Source organism: Pristiophorus japonicus, chromosome 15 (assembly GCF_044704955.1).
Source record: "Pristiophorus japonicus isolate sPriJap1 chromosome 15, sPriJap1.hap1, whole genome shotgun sequence".
NCBI lineage: Eukaryota > Metazoa > Chordata > Chondrichthyes > Pristiophoridae > Pristiophorus > Pristiophorus japonicus.
In genome coordinates this window covers 94,935,426-94,954,844 of record NC_091991.1, presented here as the reverse complement: position 1 = coordinate 94,954,844, position 19,419 = coordinate 94,935,426, and the positions used below count along the sequence as shown (strand labels likewise).

At 47.1% G+C, this 19,419-nt stretch overlaps 1 protein-coding gene across 1 annotated transcript in view; it reads right to left on the bottom strand.

Annotated features, from left to right (window-relative positions):
• The window catches only part of LOC139281569 (uncharacterized), a 111,181-nt gene that overhangs the window by 35,810 nt on the left and 55,952 nt on the right, over nt 1-19,419 (bottom strand). Inside the window, exons 9-11 of the mRNA XM_070901727.1 lie at nt 18,965-18,980; nt 17,615-17,721; nt 12,650-12,836 (exon numbers count right to left, since the gene is read on the bottom strand). Of these exons, the coding sequence (XP_070757828.1) occupies nt 12,650-12,836; nt 17,615-17,721; nt 18,965-18,980 (310 nt within the window). The remainder of the gene's footprint in view (nt 1-12,649; nt 12,837-17,614; nt 17,722-18,964; nt 18,981-19,419) is intronic.

Sequence of the window (19,419 nt, the reverse complement as noted above, 5' to 3'; positions counted from 1 at the left end):
TTGGGGACGAGGATGAGAACCCAAAGTCATTTTTAGGGATCAGGGAAGGACACAGTGTTCAGACTTCGAGTGGAAAAGTTTAAGGTGAACTTGTAACACCTAAACTGAATTTTTGTGATGTTCACCATTAATGCTCACGCAGAATCCTCTGTGCTTCGCCTTCACATATCTGTATACACAGCAACAGTGGCGCTGATTCTCACAGGTACACAGGTAGCGCGCTGAGTCGCTGTTCGACGGGATTGGGACAATCATGGCCGTATCTAGGGGATCCATCGGAAGCCTCGGACTGTATGACTGAGCTCGTGAACTATTCAGTTCTTACACTGAGAGGATGGAGATGTTTTTAGAGCCGATAACATTATTGAGACCGAAGGTGCAGATGAGAATGTTCAAACTCAAAATAAAGTAATTTTTGAACAGAAGAAAGCAATTTATCTAACGGGGATCGAGCCAGATGTCTACGGAACATTGACAAACCTACTCGCGTCAGGGAAAGCAAAGGATGCATCATTTGAAGACATTGTCGAGAAACTTGAGGGCCATTTCGACCCAAAGCCATTAGAAATAGCAGAGAGCTAGAAGTTTGGTACCGGAAACCAAAAGCAAAGTGAAACCATCAGTGAGCACATTGTTCTTAAGAACCTGTCTTTGCATTGCAACTTCGGCACATTTTTGGATGGTGCGTTGTGAGGTAAGTTTGTGTGGGGACTGGTGGATGAGCGCATACAGTCCAAGTTACTGAACACTCCGAACCTAACGTTTGACATAGCATGGAAAATTGCCCTATCTATCGAAATGGTGTTTAAGAATCCTAGGGAGCTCCGTCCAACTCAAGTGACTAGTACAGCTGAGGTCTACAGACACAAAGCCACTGCAGAACCTAAAGCTGTGAAGCTAGGTCAAAAGCATGTCGGTGAGAGCAGTTCAGTGAATTGATCAACGAGCAATATGTGTATCAATACGGTGGAGGACTGTTCTATCATGAGAAAGATCACATATGAGAGTAAGTTTAATCAAATACCACTTAGAAAGAGTACCGTAGAGTCAAAAACCTATTCCAGAGAAATCCTAGATACATGTGGACAAATGGAATGTAGAGTTTAACACAATGGCCAGTCAGTAAAGCTGCCAATTATTGTAGTGAGCTACAACAGACCAACCCTCATGGGCAAAGACTGGTTGAGAAAGTTGAAACTAGACTTGAAACACGTCTTCAGTGTAGATGCTTCAAGGAAAACAATAATAGGATTGGGCAGAGTCAACATGGATTTATGAAAGGGAAATGTTGTTTGACAAATCTGTTGATAGTTTTTTGAGGTTGTAATTAGCAGAATAGATAAGGGGTAACCAGTTGATGTGGTGTATTTGGATTTTCAGAAGGCCTTCAATAAGGTGCCACACAAGGGGCACAAAACTGATGGCCTTACCGCCCAGTGCCGTCAACTGCCACCCACTTCCGCCGACATTCCTCTTGAAGTTGCGCCCACTGCCACTTTACATTTGGTCTGGAGCGGGCGGGAGGGGAGAACCGCCAGGAACCGCCCGCTGACATCAGCAGATGGCCGTGTGGTGCAACTGACCTCCCGCCCGCCGAGATGCAGGCAGGAGTCGGCGCCAGAACGGGGAAGGACCGCTGGCTGGAGGCTGCTCTATCCCCAACGGTGAGTATGAAGAGCTGAAAAAAAAGCTTAGTAAACATTTTTAAAATGTTTTCTTTACAACGACTTACCTGGATGGGGTCCCCTGAAGGTGTTCCGATGTTTTTTTCTGATGATTTTGCTTTTCAAGTCTTCGACCCTCTGTGGGCCTGACTCCATCCTCGGCGGCACTTGCGCGGCAAGCGTTTTTGCCGCCGAGATTGGGAGTTCCCACCGGTTGCCGTCCAGATTGGCAGCGTGAGTCCCTCTTTTGCTGTCCGCCGCCCTTTCAAGGACCTTTTTGATGAATGGGCTCCCAAAGTATCGTCAGGTACCTCGGTGGCCATCGGTGGTCCTTTGGGCGACACTTGGGCGGGCGGGGACCTTCACCAATTTTTGATTGTTAAACAAAATTAGGGCTCATGGGATTGGGGGTAATATACTAGCATGGATTGAGAATTGGTTAACGGACAGAAAACAGAGAGTAGGAATAAACAGGTCATTTTTGGGTTGGCATGCTGTAACTAGTGGGGTACTGCAAGAATCAATGTTTGGGCCCCAGCTATTCACAATCCATAGCAATGATTTGGATGACGAGACCAAATGTAATATATCCAAGTTTGCTGATGATACAAAGCTAAGTGGAAATGTAAGTTGTGAGGAGGATGCAAAGAAGCTTCAGGGGATATAGACAGGCTGAGTGAGTGGGCAAGAACATGGCAAATGGAATATAATGTGGAGAAATGTGAAGTTATCCACTTTGGTAGGAAAAATAGAAAAGCAAAGTATTTTTTAAATGGTGCAAGATTGGGAAATATTGGTGTTCAGAGGAACCTGGGAGTCCTTGTACACCAATCACTGAAAGTTAACCTGCAGGTACAGCAAGTGATTAAAGCAAATGGTACGTTGGCCTTTATTACAAGAGGATTTGAGTATAAGAGTAAAGGCGTCTTACTGTAATTATATAGGGCCCTGGTGAGACCACACCTGGAGTATTGTGCACAGTTTTGGTCTCCTTACCTGAGGAAGGATATACTTACCATAGAGGGAGTGCAACGAAGGTTCACCAGACTGATTCCTGGGATGGGGGGATTGTCCTATGAGGAGAGATTGAGTAGACTGGGCCTATATTGTCTAGAATTTAGAAGAATGAGAGGTGATCTCATTGAAACATATAAAAGTCTTACAAGGCTTGACAGGATAGATGCAGGGAGGGTGTTTCCCCCGGGCTGGGGAGGCTAGAACATTGGGTCACAGTCTCAGAATAAGGGGTCCGCCATTTAGGACTGAGATGAGGAGAAACTTCTTCACTCAGGGTGGTGAATCTTCGGAATTCTCTACCCCAGACTGCTGTGGAGGCACAGTCTTTGAGTATATTCAACTCAGAGATCGATAGATTTTTGGATATTAAGGGAATCAAGGGATATGGGGATAGTGCAGGAAAGTGGAGTTAGAAACATAGAAACATAGAAAATAGGTGCAGGAGTAGGTCATTCGGCCCTTCGAGCCTGCACCCACATTCAATATGATCATGGCTGATCATGCAACATCAGTACCCCGTTTCTGCTTTCTCTCCATACCCCTTGATCCCTTTAGCTGTAAGGGCCACATCTAACTCCCTTTTGAATATATCTAACGAACTGGCCTCAACAACTTTCTGTGGTAGAGAATTCCACAGGTTCACAATTCTCTGAGTGAAGAAGTTTCTCCTCATCTCGGTCCTAAATGGCTTACCCCTTACCCTTAGACTGTGACCCCTAGTTCTGGACTTCCCCAACATCAGGAACATTCTTCCTGCATCTTGTTGTGTATGGAGAAAGAGTCAGACTGAACACTGTGAGCTCAAAGTAAAGTGTGACTGTAGTCATTTATTGCAGGTCTCCAGAGTGCCTCTCCAACCTGTGCTCCCAAGGGATTATGGGATCCCTTGGGACTCCGGGGGATGAGCCCTCTGGTGGCTGTACAGAATAAATACAAGTCCACATATATAACAACATTCCCCCCCCGCAAAGTCAATAGTGTAACTATTTACAATGTGAGTCGATCTGGGGCCCTTCTTGCCCTGGTTGATCGTCTCGGTGTGAAAGCTGGTGTTGTTGAATCATTTGTTGGGCCCTCACTGGGCTGTTGTGCAGCTGGCCTTGCTGGGCTGCCTGGTGTGTTGGGCCCTGCAGGGTTGCTGTGGATGATGGGTTCTGCTTTGTGGTCAACCATGGTGTTGGTTGCCACTGATGTGTGTGTGTTGGGGATCAAAAAAGGTAGGGTCCAAGGTAGGTTGCTCAGGGCAGTCCGTGAATCTGAGTTTGATTTGGTCCAAGTGTTTCCGGTGAATGAGTCCATTTGAAAGTTTGACCTGAAACACCCTGCTCCCCTCTTTGGCCATGACAGTGCCGGGAAGCCACTTGGGACCTTGTCCATAATTTAATACAAATACAGGATCATTGACTTCAATCTCGCGTGACACATTTGCACTATCATGGTAAGCACTTTGTTGAAGCCGCCTGCTCTCTACCTGTTCATATAGGTCAGGGTGAACTGACGAGAGCCTTGTCTTAAGTGCTCTTTTCATGAGCAGTTCAGTAAGTGGGATCCCAGTGAGTGAGTGTGGTCTCGTGCGGTAGCTAAGCAGGACTCGGGATAGGCGAGTCTGCAGTGAGCCTTCAGTTACCCTTTTTAAGCCTTGCTCTCTCTGCCTGACCATTGGACGTTGTTTTAAATGGGGTAGATGTGACATGTTTGATCCCGTTACGGGTCATGAATTCTTTGAACTCAGCACTGGTAAAACATGGCCCGTTGTCGCTCACCAGGACATCGGGTAAGCTGTGTGTGGCAAACATGGCCTGCAGGCTTTCCTGGTGGCAGCAGACATGCTAGCTGACATTATCTCACATTCAATCCACTTGGAGTACGCATCTACAACCACAAGGAACATTTTACCCAAGAACGGGCCCAACGCATTGGAGAGATGGGAGTGCGAGCAGCAGGGAGTCCGGGGACGTCGGAGGCCTACAAAAGGCCCAATGTGTCGGAGAGGCGGGAGTGGTGGCAGCAGGGAGTCCGGGCACGTTGAAGGCCTACAAAAGGCCCAACGCGTCGTAGAGGCAGGAGTGCGAGCAGCAGGGAGTCCGGGGACGTTGGCGGCCTTCAAAAGGCCCAGCAGGGAGTCAGAGAGGCGGGAGTGCGAGCAGCAGGGAGTCCGGGGACGTCGGCGGCCTTCAAAAGGCCCAGCAGGGAGTCAGAGAGGTGGGAGTGCGAGCAGCAGGGAGTCCGGGGACGTCGGAGCCCAGCTGATGCAGCTGCAGCAGGGAGGCAAAAAGAAGTAGAAAGAAATCGAAAGGTGGCATCACAGCCAAGGGGGTAAGTGATTGGCTGATGATTGGTAAGTAATTTTTCTTTTTCTTTTCTATATCAGTAAGTAACCTTTAGCATTGTTGTTGCCAATTTAAGTTAATCTTAGGGTTAAGGCATGGCAGGAGAGCTCGGACACGTGTTATGCTCCTCCTGTACTATGTGGGAAGTCAGGGACGCTTCCGGTGTCCCTGCCGACTATGTGTGTGGGAAGTGTATCTGCCTCCAGCTCCTGACGGACCGCATTGTGGCGCTGGAGCTGCGGGTGGATTCACTCTGGAGCATCCACGATGCTGAGAATGATGTGAATAGCACATTTAGTGAGTTGGTCTTATCGCAGGTAAAGGGTCCACAGCCAGATAGGGAATGGAAGACCAACAGGAAGAGCAGTGCAAGGAAGGTAGTGCAGGGGTCCCCTGTGGTCATCCCCCTGCAAGATACACCGCTTTGGGTACTGTTGAGGGGGTTGACTCATCAGGGGAGGGCAGCAGCAGCCAAGTTCATGGCACCGTGGGTGGCTCTGCTGCACAGGAGGGCAGGAAAAAGAGTGAGAGAGCGATAGTGATAGGGGATTCAATTGTTAGGGAAATAGATAGAGGTTTCTGCAGCCGCAACCAAGATGGTATGTTGCCTCCCTGGTGCAAGGGTCAAGGATGTCTCGGAGCGGGTGCAGGATATTCTGAAAAGGGAGGGTGAACAGCCAGTTGTCGTGGTGCACATAGGTACCAACGTTTTAGGGAAAAAATGGGATCAGGTCCTACGAGACGAATTTAGGGAGCTAGGAGCTAAATTAAAAAGTAGGACCTCAAAAGTAGTAATCTCAGGATTGCTACCGGTGCCATGTGCTAGTCAGAGTAGGAATCGCAGGATAGCTCAGATGAATACGTGGCTTGAGGAGTGGTGCAAAAGGGATGGATTCAAATTCCTGGGACATTGGAACGGGTTCTGGGGGAGGTGGGACCAGTACAAACCGGACAGTCTGCACCTGGGCAGGACCGGAACCAATGTCCTGGGGGGAGTGTTTGACAGTGCTGTTGGGGAGGAGTTAAACTAACATGGCAGGGGGATGGGAACCTATGCAGGGAGACAGCGGGAAATAAAATGGAGGCAGAAGCAAAAGATAGAAAGAAGAATAGTAAAAGTGGAGGGCAGAGAAACCCAAGGCAAAAAACAAAAAGGACCACATTCCAGCAAAATTCTAAAGGGGCAAAGTGTGTTAAAAAGACAAGCCTGAAAGCTCTGTGCCTCAATGCGAGGAGTATTCGGAATAAGGTGGACGAATTAACTGCGCAGACAGCAGTTAACGGGTATGCAGTAATTGGCATCATGGAGACATGGCTCCAGGGTGACCAAGGCTGGGAGCTCAACATCCAGGGGTCTTCAACATTTAGGAAGAATAGGCAGAGAGGAAAAGGAGGCGGGGTGGCATTGCTGGGTAAAGAGGAAATTAATGCAATAGTAAGGAAGGACATTAGCTTGGATGATGTGGAATCGGTATGGGTGGAGCTGCGGAATACCAAAGGGCAGGAAACGCTAGTAGGAGTTGTGTACAGACCACCAAACAGTAGTAGTGAGGTTGGGTACAGCATCAAACAAGAAATAAGGGATGTGTGCAATACAGGTACAGCAGTTATCATGGGCGACTTTAATCTACATATTGATTGGGCTAACCAAACTGGTAGCAATGCGGTGGAGGAGAATTTCCTGGAGTGCATTAGGGATGGTTTTCTTGACCAATATGTCGAGGAACCAACTAGAGAGCTGGCCATCCTAGACTGGGTGATGTGTAATGTGAAGGGACTAATTAGCAATCTTGTTGTGCGAGGCCCCTTGGGGAAGAGTGACCATAATATAGTAGAATTCTTTATTAAGATGGAGAGTGACACAGTTAATTTGGAAACTAGAGTCCTGAACTTAAGGAAAGATAACTTTGACGGTATGAGGCGTGAATTGGCTAGAATAGACTGGCAAAGGATACTTAAAGGGTTGACGGTGGATAAGCAATGGCAAACATTTAAAGATCACATGGATGAACTTCAGCAATTGTACATACCTGTCTGGAGTAAAAATAAAACGGGGAAGGTGGCTCAACCGTGGCTAACAAGGGAAATTAAGGATAGTGTTGAAAGTCCAAATACACCACATCCACTGGTTCTCCCTTGTCCACTCTGCTAGTTATATCCTCAAAAAATTCCAGAAGATTAGTCAAGCATGATTTCCCCTTCATAAATCCATGCTGACTTGGATTTATTATCTGAATGGCGGCAGATTAGGAAAAGGGGACGTGCAACGAGACCTGGGTGTCATGGTTCATCAGTCATTGGAGGTTGGCATGCAGATACAACAGGCGGTGAAGAAGGCAAATGGTATGTTGGCCTTCATAGCTAGAGGATTTGAGTATAGGAGCAGGGAGGTCTTATTGCAGTTGTACAGGGCCTTAGTGAGGCCTCACCTGGAATATTGTGTTCAGTTTTGGTCTCCTAATCTGAGGAAGGACGTTCTTGCTATTGAGGGAGTGCAGCGAAGGTTCACCAGATTAATTCCAGGAATGGCAGGACTGACATATGAGGAGAGACTGGATCAACTGGGCCTTTAATCACTGGAGTTTAGAAGGATGAGAGGGGATCTCATAGAAATGTATAAGATTCTGACGGGACTGGACAGGTTAGATAAGGGAAGAATGTTCCCGATGTTGGGGAAGTCCAGAACCAGGGGACATAGTCTTAGGATAAAGGGTAGGCCATTTAGGACTGAGATGAGGAGAAACTTTTTCACTCAGAGAGTTGTTAACCTGTGGAATTCCCTGCCGCAGAGAGTTGCTGATGCCAGTTCATTGGATATATTCAAGAGGGAGTGAGATATGGCCCTTATGGCTAAGGGGATCAACGGGTATGGAGAGAAAACAGGAAAGGGGTACTGAGGGAATGATCAGACATGATTTTATTGATTGGCGGTGCAGGTTCGAAGGGCCGAATGGCCTACTCCTGCACCTATTTTCTATGTTTCTATGTTTCTATGCATGCCAACTTTCAATGACTGATGTACCATGACATCCAGGTCTCGTTGCACCTCCCCTGTTCCTAATCTGTCACCATTCAGATAATATTCTGCCTTCCTGTTTTTGCCACCAAAGTGGATAACCTCACATTGAGGTAGAAGATCAGCCATGATCTCATTGAATGGCGGAGCAGGCTCGAGGGGCTGAATGGCCTGCTCCTACTTCTTATGTTTTTATGTTCTTATTGTCTAAGAACATAATTCTGAACAAGTACGAAAGCATGTTCACAAACAGTATGAGGGCATCACTGGGTATGACCTATCCGCACCAAGTCCAGCCTAAAACCTGTCTTATTGTAAGGCAAGGTATGCATTGAAAGATCAGGTGGAGGAAGAGCTAGCGAAGCTCAGAGAGAACGAAGTCCCAGTAAAAATTGAGAAAAGTGAATGGGCTACCCCGATTGTGGTAGTGCCCAAAGCAGACAAAATGGTATGCTTGTGCGGTGACTACAAAGTTACTATCAACCAAACAGATAACGATGAGCAGTACCCGTTACCGACATCGCAAGATTTATATGCAACACTCTCTGGGTCAAAGGTTTTCTCCAAACTTGACCTGTTGCACGCTTACGCTCAGCTGAATGGTGATAAAGAGTCAACAGTATCTCATCCACACACACAAGGGACTGTACTCATTCACCAAGCTGCAAATTCCTCCCTCATAATCTTCCAGGCTACAATGGATAAGATTTAGCAAGGAGTTCCAAATTGCGTATGCAATCAAGACGATGTGCTGGTCGCAACACGCAGCGAGGAAGAAAACCGAGCAGTGTTAGACATGGAGCTTCAAAGATTGAATGCTCGGAATGTCAAATTGAAAAGGAGCAGATGTGCTTTTGTGCAGCCAAGGTTGTGTACCTGGGTCTGAAAGTTGATGCAAATGGCTTGCAAGCAGTGAAGGAAAAGTTTGATGCTATGATCAATGCTCCAAGGCCACAGGACATGTCTTAGTTAAGGGGGCCGAAATTGCCCCCCCCCCCGACTAAGAATAGGCGCACTCACCATTTTTTGAAGATTTCTCTCTGCCCCAATCCATGGGGCGGAGAATCGAGCGATATTCAGGTGTGAGATTGTGTGGAGGGGTCAGGGCGGTGTTTAGGCTGTTGGGCGGAGGTGCCCTTGGAGTGGGTCGGCTGTCACTCCGAGTCATCAGCGAACCCTCACAAAGAGTGGGAGGAACTACTCACACTCGCCATCGTATTTGGAATCAAGTAATTCCAACAACTCCTATTGGCAGAAGGTTTACCCCAATAACCAATCACAAACCGTACCTAGCAATATTGGGACCAAAATCTGCCATCCCTACAATGGCAACATCAGGAATGCAACTTTGGCCAGTGTTGTGTCACAATATGACTACACGATTTGCCTTTGTGTCTGAGGGCCCAGGGGCAGCATGGGGCCCACACTGCATCAATGAATAGTAGGAGCATGTGTGCTAGGTCTGTGCAGCAGAGCTTGGTCTCCAGCCGTCTTGGTTAACCCTTGCCACTGGACCAAGACCTAGCTCTGTCAAGCCCGTGTGGTGGCTGGTGTGCAACGGCCACCACACGTTAAAAAAATCCACGCACAGGCATCTTCCACCCTTCAGGATGTAGTTCGGGATCTGGAATATCAGGTCCCTCATCTGTGAACTCATCCCTTTTTGGTGTGGAAGCGGATCATCCTCAATAGGAGGGACTGCCTAATACTACTATACACGACTGTATATCACACTTCAAAGTAAAACGCAATCGCAGATGCCGTGTCCAGGTTGCCACATGAGGATTCGTGTGTTGGGAGTGAACGTGCGATTTTCACGCTTGCTGCAGTTGACAAAGACTTTCCCGTGAATGCAACGGAGATTGCAGATGAAACTCAAAAGGACTCAGTACAGAAAAGAGTGTATGGAAACACCTTGAATGGACGGACCGGTCAGTGTATGGATACAGAATTGAAACCATTCCTTAACCGTTGTACTGAATTATCTTGTGAGCAAGGTTGTATCAAGTGGGGAAACAGAGTGATGATACCTACTGCTTTGAGAACTAGAATTCTGGCCGTACTTCATACTGACCATCCAGCGATCGTCAGTATAAAATCAATTGCAAGAAGCTTTGTTTATGGCCTGGATTGGGCAGTGATCTTGAACCACATGATCATGAACACATACATTGAAGTACCAGGTTCAAACAAGTCTGAGATAGAAACAGGATCATCTTTGAGTTCGGAACCAAAACAAAACAGCCCAAAAATTGGTTCAACACCAAAACCTTCTGTACGGAGATCAGGAAGACTCTGCAAACCGGTCATTAAACTGGATTTGTCGTTCATTTAAAAGAAAAAAAGCCGGGAGTTTTTGTTACGTGGTGCATGTAATGCTGGGATAAGTGGGTGTTGTATTTGAGAGGGGAATACATACATTGTTTTAAGGGGGAAAGTAGTGTAATGTATTATCATATGGTTTGGTATGAGCATGTTCAGTTGACTCCGGGCCAATAAATAAGCACATGAACTAGCAACTCATTGTGTCTCTGTCCTTTATTTGTTCTACCCAAGTATATTACAACCATAAGAACATAAGAAATAGGAGCAGGAGTAGGCCATACGGCCCCTCGAGCCTGCTCCGCCATTCAATAAGATCATGGCTGATCTGATCATGGACTCAGCTCCACTTCCCTGCCCGCTCCCCATAACCCCTTATCCCCTTATCGTTTAAGAAACTGTCTATCTCTGTCTTACATTTATTCAATGTCCCAGCTTCCACAGCTCTCTGAGGCAGCGAATTCCACAGATTTACAACCCTCTGAGAGAAGAAATTCCCCCTCATCTCAGTTTTAAATGGGTGGCCCCTTATTCTAAGATTATGCCCTCTAGTTCTAGTCTCCCCCATCAGTAGAAACATCCTCCCTACATCCACCTTGTCAAGCTCTCTCATAATCTTATATATTTCGATAAGATCACCTCTCATTCTTCTGAATTCCAATGAATAGAGGCCCAACCTACTCAACATTTCCTCATAAATCAACCCCCTCATCCCTGGAATCAACCTAGTGAACCTTCTCTGAACTGTCTCCACAGCAAGTATACCCTTTCGTAAATATGGAAACCATATTCCAGGTGTGGTCTCACCAATACCTTATATAGCTGTAGCAAGACTTCCCCGCTTTTATACTTCATCCCCTTTGCAATAAAGGCCAAGATACCATCATCTTTACTACCAGCATTATGGGATTCACCATCACGACTACAAATATTAACTCCAAAACCAATTCCAGTTTATTCCAACAACTCTATGGGCTAGAATTTCCCAAAAGCCGCCAGTGCCTGATTGCTGCCCAAAAGACCGCCGGCAAAAAGTTCCCAAAATTTTTTTTTATAAACCGCCCAGCAGAAAATTTGGGCCTTACACTCCCAATCTGGGTGAAAAAGTGCAATTTTGGCTAGATTGGGTGGTGTCTAAAGAAAATGGGCGATAAATTTTAAAAATCTATAAAAATTTACCCCGAGGCTGTGGGTTGGACCTCTACCCCCTCCATCGTGCCCTGTACCCCGCCTCGTGACCTCTACCCCCGCCATTGTGATCTCGACCCCCGCCATCGTGACCTCTACCCCCTCCATCGTGCCCTCTACCCCCTCCATCGTGCCCTCTACCCCCTGCCTCGTGACCTCTACCCCCTGCCTTGTGCCCTCTACTCCCTGCCTCGTGACCTCTACGCCCTCTCTCGTGCCCTCTACTCCCTGCCTCATGACCTCTACCCCCCCTCGTGCCCTCACCCCCTGCCTCGTGACCGCTACTCCCTGCCTCGTGACCTCTACCCCCTGCCTCGTGCCCTCTACTCCCTGCCTCGTGACCTCTACGCCCCCCTCGTGCCCTCACCCCTGCCTCCTGACCTCTACCCTCTCCCTCGTGCCCTCTACCCCCTCCCTCATGACCTCCACCCACTGCCTCATGACCTCTACCTCCTCCCTCGTGACCTACACCCCCTCCCTCATGACCTCCACCCCCTGCCTCGTGACCTCTACCCCCTGCCTCGTGACCTCTACCCCTGCTCGTGACCTCTAACCCCTGCCTCGTGACCTCCACCCCCTCCATTGTGACCTCTACCCCCTCCCTCGTGCTCTCTAACCCCGCCTTGTGACCTCTACCCCCTCCATCATGACCTCGACTCCCTCCATCATGGTCTCGACCCCCTCCATCGTGGTCTCGACCCCGTCTCGTGGTCTCGAACCCCTCTTGTGATCTCGACCCCCTCTCGTGATCTCGACCCCCTTTCGTGGTCTTGACCCCCTCTGTCATTGTCTGTACCTCCTCTATCATGGCTTTACCCCACTCACTTGTGGTCTCTACCCCCACTATCATGTTGTCTACCCAATCTCTCATGGTGTCTATGCCCTCTCTAATGGTCTCCACCTCCTCGTTCATGGTTCTACCCTGTCTATTGCTCTCGATCCACTTTGTTTTAATATCTTATATGGAAAGATTGTACATAGATTCAGCCTTCCTGCAAAGGTAAAACAAGTAAGGATTCAGAGAGTTGCTTGAATCTTATATCACTCGCCCATAGCCATATAATGTTCAATGCCCCATGTCTGCACTGGCAGTACCGCTATCTCCCACATACCTTGAATGAGTAGTTTTGCACAGGTGGTGCAGGGGTGCCTGGACAAGTACACCTCACATCCTTGCAAACAATGGGGAAAGCTGAGCAGAGCTTGTTGTACAGCATGCAGGTCATTTCTGCAGCAGTCAATTACACGTATCTGATTGGTTCCAACTGCATCAAAGATTGTAATCCCAGTTTTACAAAACTGAAATAAAAAAGATGGACATGATTTAAAATTTACAGCTCTGAGGTATTTTGCACACTTGTGCTGTACCTGCCCTGGGAGTGTTTGATGGGATAGTGTAGAGGGAGCTTTACTCTGTATCTAACCCCAAAGTGTACCTGACCTGGGAGTGTTTGATGGGATAGTGTAGAGGGAGCTTTACTCTGTATCTAACCCGTACTGTAACTGCCCTGGGAGTGTTTGATGAGACAGTGTAGAGGGAGCTTTACTCTGTATCTAACCCGTGCTGTTCCTGCCCTGGGAGGGTTTGATGGGACAGTGTAGAGGGAGCTTTACTCTGTATCTAACCCCGTGCTGTACCTGCCCAGGGAGTGTTTGATGGGACAGTGTAGAGGGAGCTTTACTCTGTATCTAACCCGTGCTGTACCTGCCCTAGGAGCGTTTGATGGGACAATGTAGAGGGAGCTTTACTCTGTATCTAACCCATGCTGTACCTGCCCTGGGAGTGTTTGATGGGACAGTGTAGAGGGAACTTTACTCTGCATCTAACCCGTGCTGTACCTGGCCTGGGAGTGTTTAATGGGACAGTGTAGAGGGATCTTTACTCTGTATCTAACCCCCTGTACCTGCCCTGGGAGTGTTTGATGGTACAGTGAAGAGGGAGCTTTACTCTGTATCTAACCCGTGCTGTAGTGACACAGTATAATGATTAGTAAGCAGTTATTCTTCTCTTCCTGGTGTTAATAAATCTGAGCCTGAGGTCATTACTGTAGAAGTACCATGTGACTGGCTGTTCCACCAGAACTCTGGTTGTCCTTCATTTTGCTGCAGTAAAAGAAGATCTTGGTGTTACTGTGCACAAAAGGTTCACAACCAATGTAGAGAAACTGTAGCTAAAGTTAACACGATATTGGATTGTTCAGTATAAATCAAAGGACACCATGTTGACACTATACATATCTCTGATTGGACAGCAGATGGAGCACTGGGCCCAGTCTTGGTCCCCTCACATGGCGGGTGATATTGTGGTCTTGGAAAAGGTCCCGAGGAGAGCTACAGGAATGATTCTTAATTTAAAGAACCTCATCAATTCAGATAGGCTCAAGGACCTTGGTTGATTTATTTTAGAGCACTGTAGACTTAGCGGTGACCTGATAGAGGTCTGTAAAATAATAAAAGGGCTGAATTGTAGCCTATTGGTAGATTATTTCAGTTTAACAGATTGGGGAGGGCCAGAGGACATGAGTTTAATCTGTGTAAGAGCAGAAATAGACTGGATACCAAGGGTTCTTCTTTACCCAGAGAGTAGTGAGGATCTGGATTACATTGCTGACTCCCTGCATGCCTTTAAGAGGGAGCTTTCAGAGATAATCAATATTTAAGCACATTAGAAACTTGTGTAAAAGTGTGCCCCTAGGCGATGTGGAGGGATGGAGTATTTTGGAGTGATCTGCACATATGCTGCATCAATGAGACAGGCAACATAAGTAAGACTTTGTTTTTAAAGTACCTAGTTTTACAAGAACTATTTCTGCTAAAATCTTTGCAACGAGTAGGAACAGACTGGATTTTAGGGGGCTCTTCTTTTGCCAGAGAGGAGTGACTCTGGAATGTGATGCTGGCTGCTGTGGTGTGTGTTGGCTCTCTGCATGCCTTTGAGAGGGAGCTGGACTGGTTCCTGACTGAGGCAGAAATTGCATCATATAGAAGGCAAGTGTCTTTATAGATAACACTTGACCTGTGTGATCTCCTGGACTGGTTTCCATCACCTGAGGGGGTCGGAGAAGAAGTTTACAGAGTATTTTTTCCCTTTGGCCTTGGTTTCTTTTTGTTTTATTGCCTCTCCCAGGTGATTATACGGCTGCGAGGGTGGATGTGAGGTGTGGTGTGTGTGTGTGTGTGTGTGTGTGAGTGTGTGGTGGGGGGGGGGGGAGGATATGTGTTTAGCCTTGATGGTCTGACCATCATGATGTGTGGGACAGGCTTGATGGACCAGCCAGTCTTTTCCTGTCTGTCAGTTTCCTATGTTCATATTCGCCCTACCCAGAAATTGTGTTTCAACTCATTAGACTAACTGGAGGCGGGACTCTAACCTGTCATGCCATAGTTCCACTAGGGACTGGGCGGAAACACAATCTCGATGTGGTGAGGTAGGAATTGGGTTCAAGAAGCACCCTGACTGGAAGCCATCTCAAGAAGGAGGAAGAGGCAAAGCACTGATGCAACCATAGGGTATAAAGGCTGCTGCTGCTAAAAGGGGCAATGACTGCACTGGAAGACAACAGAGTGCAGCAGCATGGCAGAGAGAGCAAATGGAGACCTTTAACTTCAGGGAGTCTGAGGTCGAAATTCTGCTGCTGGTTATTCAGCAGTCAGTAGGAGGGATCTGAAATTTGGAGTCAGGGGCAGGAATGCCACTCAGTGCCTCCTCTGCAGTTCCGAAAGAAACGTAATGAACTTAGGAGGCAGCCGAGGTAAGGTACACATGACCTATGACCCTTCCCTGGACTGAGTACCTGAGTGCTAAGTGAACTGTCTTTAAATGTCAGTAACAGCCTCTGGATTGATCCTCACTGTGATTATACAGACCAAGTGTCACACATCCTTATTTATCGGCAACAGACACAAATTTGAAAGCTATGATTATGTCTCCATCTTGGCATGACACAGGTCAGCAGGTCTCCCCAGATCATAGAATCATAGAATAATACGGCACAGAATGAGTCCGTTCAGCCCAGCGAGTCTGTGCCAGCTTTCGAAGAGCAACACAGTTGGTCCCACTCCCCTGCTCTTGCCCCACATCCCTGCAGCGTTTTCTCATTATTTTTATCCAATCCCCTTTGAAGGATACTATTGACTCTGTATCCACCACCCTATCAGGCAGTGCATTCCAAATCATAATCCTTATTTGCGTCAAAAAGCTTTTCCTCATGTTGCCTCTGGTGCTTTTGCCAGTCACCTTAAAGCTGTGTCCTCTCATTAGCGACCCTTCAACCATTAGAAACAATTTCTCTTTATTTACTCTATCTAAACCATTCATGATTTTAAATACCTCTCTCAAATCTCCTCTTACACTTCTCTGCTCTAAGGAGAACAACCCTAGATTCTCTAGTCTATTCTCATCCAACGGGCCCTCGCCTCTTCTGGGCCCTGAACTCGCGCCTCTCCTGGGCCCCGATCATGTCCTTCTACAATCTCTCGCTGCTCCTTCACCCTGACCTCGCCGCTCCTGCTGTACCTGCCCACGCTCCAATCACCGACCTGGACCTTGGTGATGTCACTCTTCACTGCCGTTGCTCTCCTGCTCCAACACATGCTGCTCCCTGGAGTGGTACACCGCCACGTTGCTCCTTCCGCTCCCCGGCCTGCTCCGATGGTGCTCGCAGGCCGGGGCCGCTCAGACTACTGGGCTAGGCTGCCATCCACTGGTTCCCCCTTACCTACCCTGCTTGTTACATCCTCAAAGATCTCCAACAAATTTGTCAAACATGATATCCCTTTCATAAAACTATGCTGACTCTACTTGACTATATTATGCTTTTCCAAATGTCCTGCACTGCTTCCTTAATTATGGACTCCAGCATTTTCCCAACGACAGATATTAGGCTAACTGGTCTATGGTTTCCTGCTTCATATCTGACCCCGAGATGAGGTTCCGAGCACATATTCGTGCCAACGCTAAGACTGTATATTTCCACCTCCGTAACATCGTCCGCCTCTGCCCTTGCCTCAGCTCACTCGCTGCTGAAATCCTCATCCATGCCTTTGTCACCTCGAGACTTGACTATTCCAACGGATTCCTGGCCGGCCTCCCACATTCTACCCTACGTAAACTTGAGGTCACCCAAAATTCTGCTGCCTAACTCGCATTAATTCACCCATCACCCCTGTGCTTACAGACTTACATTGGCTCCCGGTTAAGCAACGGCTCAATTTCAAAGTTCTCATCCTTGTTTTCAACTTACTAAATGGTCTTGCCCCTCCCTATCTCTGGTACCTCTTTCAGCCTTACAACCCTCCAAGATATATGTTGTCCTCCAATTCTGGCCTCTTGAACATCCCTAATTTTAACTGCTCCATCATTAGCAGCTGTGCCTTCAGCTGCCAAGATTCTCAGCTCTGGAATTCCCTCCCGAAAGCTCTCTGCCTCTTTACCTCACTTTCGCCTTTAAAACTCTCCTAAAAACCGACCTTCATATGCCCTAATATATCCTTATGTGGCTCGGTGTCAAATTTAGTTTAGTGAAGCTCCTGTAAACGCTATGGTAAAGGCACTATATAAATTCAAGTTGTTGTTGCCTGCAAGGTCCTGTATGAAAAGAGTTTGGGCCTCTGCATTGTGGGATGTTTCACGGGACAATGTCGAGGGAGCTTTAGATAAAGTTGAATATGTTAATTAAGCACTCTAGTGTCTGAATGTATCAGCATTTCCTTTGCAATCACTAACTACACAGAATAGTGTGCTTTTTTTTAACCTGCATAATTACAGTGAAACTTCATGAAGTTCCTGTGTGGGGTTAAGTACAGTCACTGAGGTATTGCACCTCCTGGACTGGACTCTTGTTATTTTCAGTACAGTCACAGAGGTGCTAGCAGTACGTACAGCACAGTGAGTTTTTGTCCACTGCATCCGCTCTACTGTATTACAGATGTGAACTTTGTACTTTGCCAGTCTGTTTATGGGCGGTTGTTATTTTGACTTTGAACCTTGCTGTGCAATGTGGAAGAGGGAACTAACACTAATGGGCACATCACATTGTATAACCAACATGGCGACATCCACCCTATCAAATACTCACTTCAATTCCATCCTTTTCCTTTGGCTTCACACACAATGGAGAGTTTTCCATTAGTAGAGCGAGATACATCAACAGATCGCCCTTGCTCGGTAAACGTATCGGACCAACTAAGATTGATCAAATAGGCATAACGTAAGATACCACACTTAAAAGAAGACACACTCACCTGTATTACTTTACAGAGTGAACACAAGGAATGGAAATCACAGACAGGTTGGATGTATTTTAACACAACGTTGGTGAAGTGGGTCAGTATTGTCAAATTATAGGAAAGTGTACAGTTATGACCTTAGGTATATTTAGTAAGGGTTGGAATATATGTGGCTGTAGGTTAAGGGCAAAAAAAATGGAAGACAGGCTTGGGAGTGAACCCTGACCACTTACTCAAACTACTTTAGTGTTTGATGGGACAGTATAGAGGGAGATTTACTCTGTTTCTAACCCGTGCTGTACCTGCCCTGGGAGTGTGTGATGGGACAGTGTAGAGCGAGCTTTACTCTGTATCTAACCCGTGCTGTACCTGCCCTGGGAGTGTTTGATGGGACAGTGTAGAGGGAGCTTTACTCCGTTTCTAACCCCGTGCTGTACCTGCCCTGGGAGTGTGTGATGGGACAGTGTAGAGGGAGCTTTACTCAGTTTCTAACCCCGTGCTGTACCTGCCCTGGGAGTGTGTGATGGGACAGTGTAGAGGGAGCTTTACTCTGTATCTAACCCGTCCTGTACCTGCCCTGGGAGTGTTTGATGGGACAGTGTAGGGGGAGCTTTACTCTGTATCTAACCCCGTGCTGTACCTGCCCTGGGAGTGTTTGATGGGACAGTGTAGGGGGAGCTTTACTCTGTATCTAACCCGTGCTGTACCTGCCCTGGGAATGTTTGATGGGACTGTGTAGAGGGAGCTTTACTCTGTATCTAACCCCGTGCTGTACCTGCCCTGGGAGTGTTTGATGGGACTGTGTAGAGGGAGCTTTACTCTGTATCTAACCCGTGCTGTACCTGCCCTGGGAATGTTTGATAGGACTGTGTAGGGGGAGCTTTACTCTGTATCTAACCCGTGCTGTACCTGCCCTGGGAATGTTTGATAGGACTGTGTAGGGGGAGCTTTACTCTGTATCTAACCCGTGCTGTACCTGCCCCGGGAGTGTTTGATTCTGACATTTGGTGCCTGAATTGGAAAGGCTGCAGTTCCAGTACGATAAGCCATGACCTTATGAGTGAAAAAAAGTGGAAAAAAATCCAAGTACTATATTAGAAAGGGCTGATGACCATGTAAAAATATGTATTTTTTTTGTTTGAAATTGATTTTATTTTACTGATTTTAGTGACTCCTTAAACACTGATGTTTCAGCTTACCTGGAGAGAGTGGTGACTGGAATTAAAAAAGATTGAAATATTAATTCAACAAAAACAATGTGTGGGACATTGATTGTATTTACATGGACATGATATATCACAGTTATTAAACAGTGCATTGATTAGTCTTCTTGGATAAATATATCTGCTGTTAAAGAAACCGAGGAAATGAGAAGATGAAGTAATAGTGCGGACTCCAGAGGAGGAGGTGGTGGGTCTCAAAGGTCCAGAGACTTGAGCACATAATTCAGGCTGTCACTCCAGTGCAGTACTGAGGGAGTGCTGCACTGTCGGAGATGCCATCATTCCGATGAGGCGTTCAACCAAGGCCCCGTCTGTCCTCTCAGGAAGAAAAGCAGGGAAGTTCTTCTCGGTGTCCTCCGGTCAATATTTATCCCTCAACCAACATCACTAAAACAGATGATCTGGTCATTATCTCATTTCTGATTGTGGAA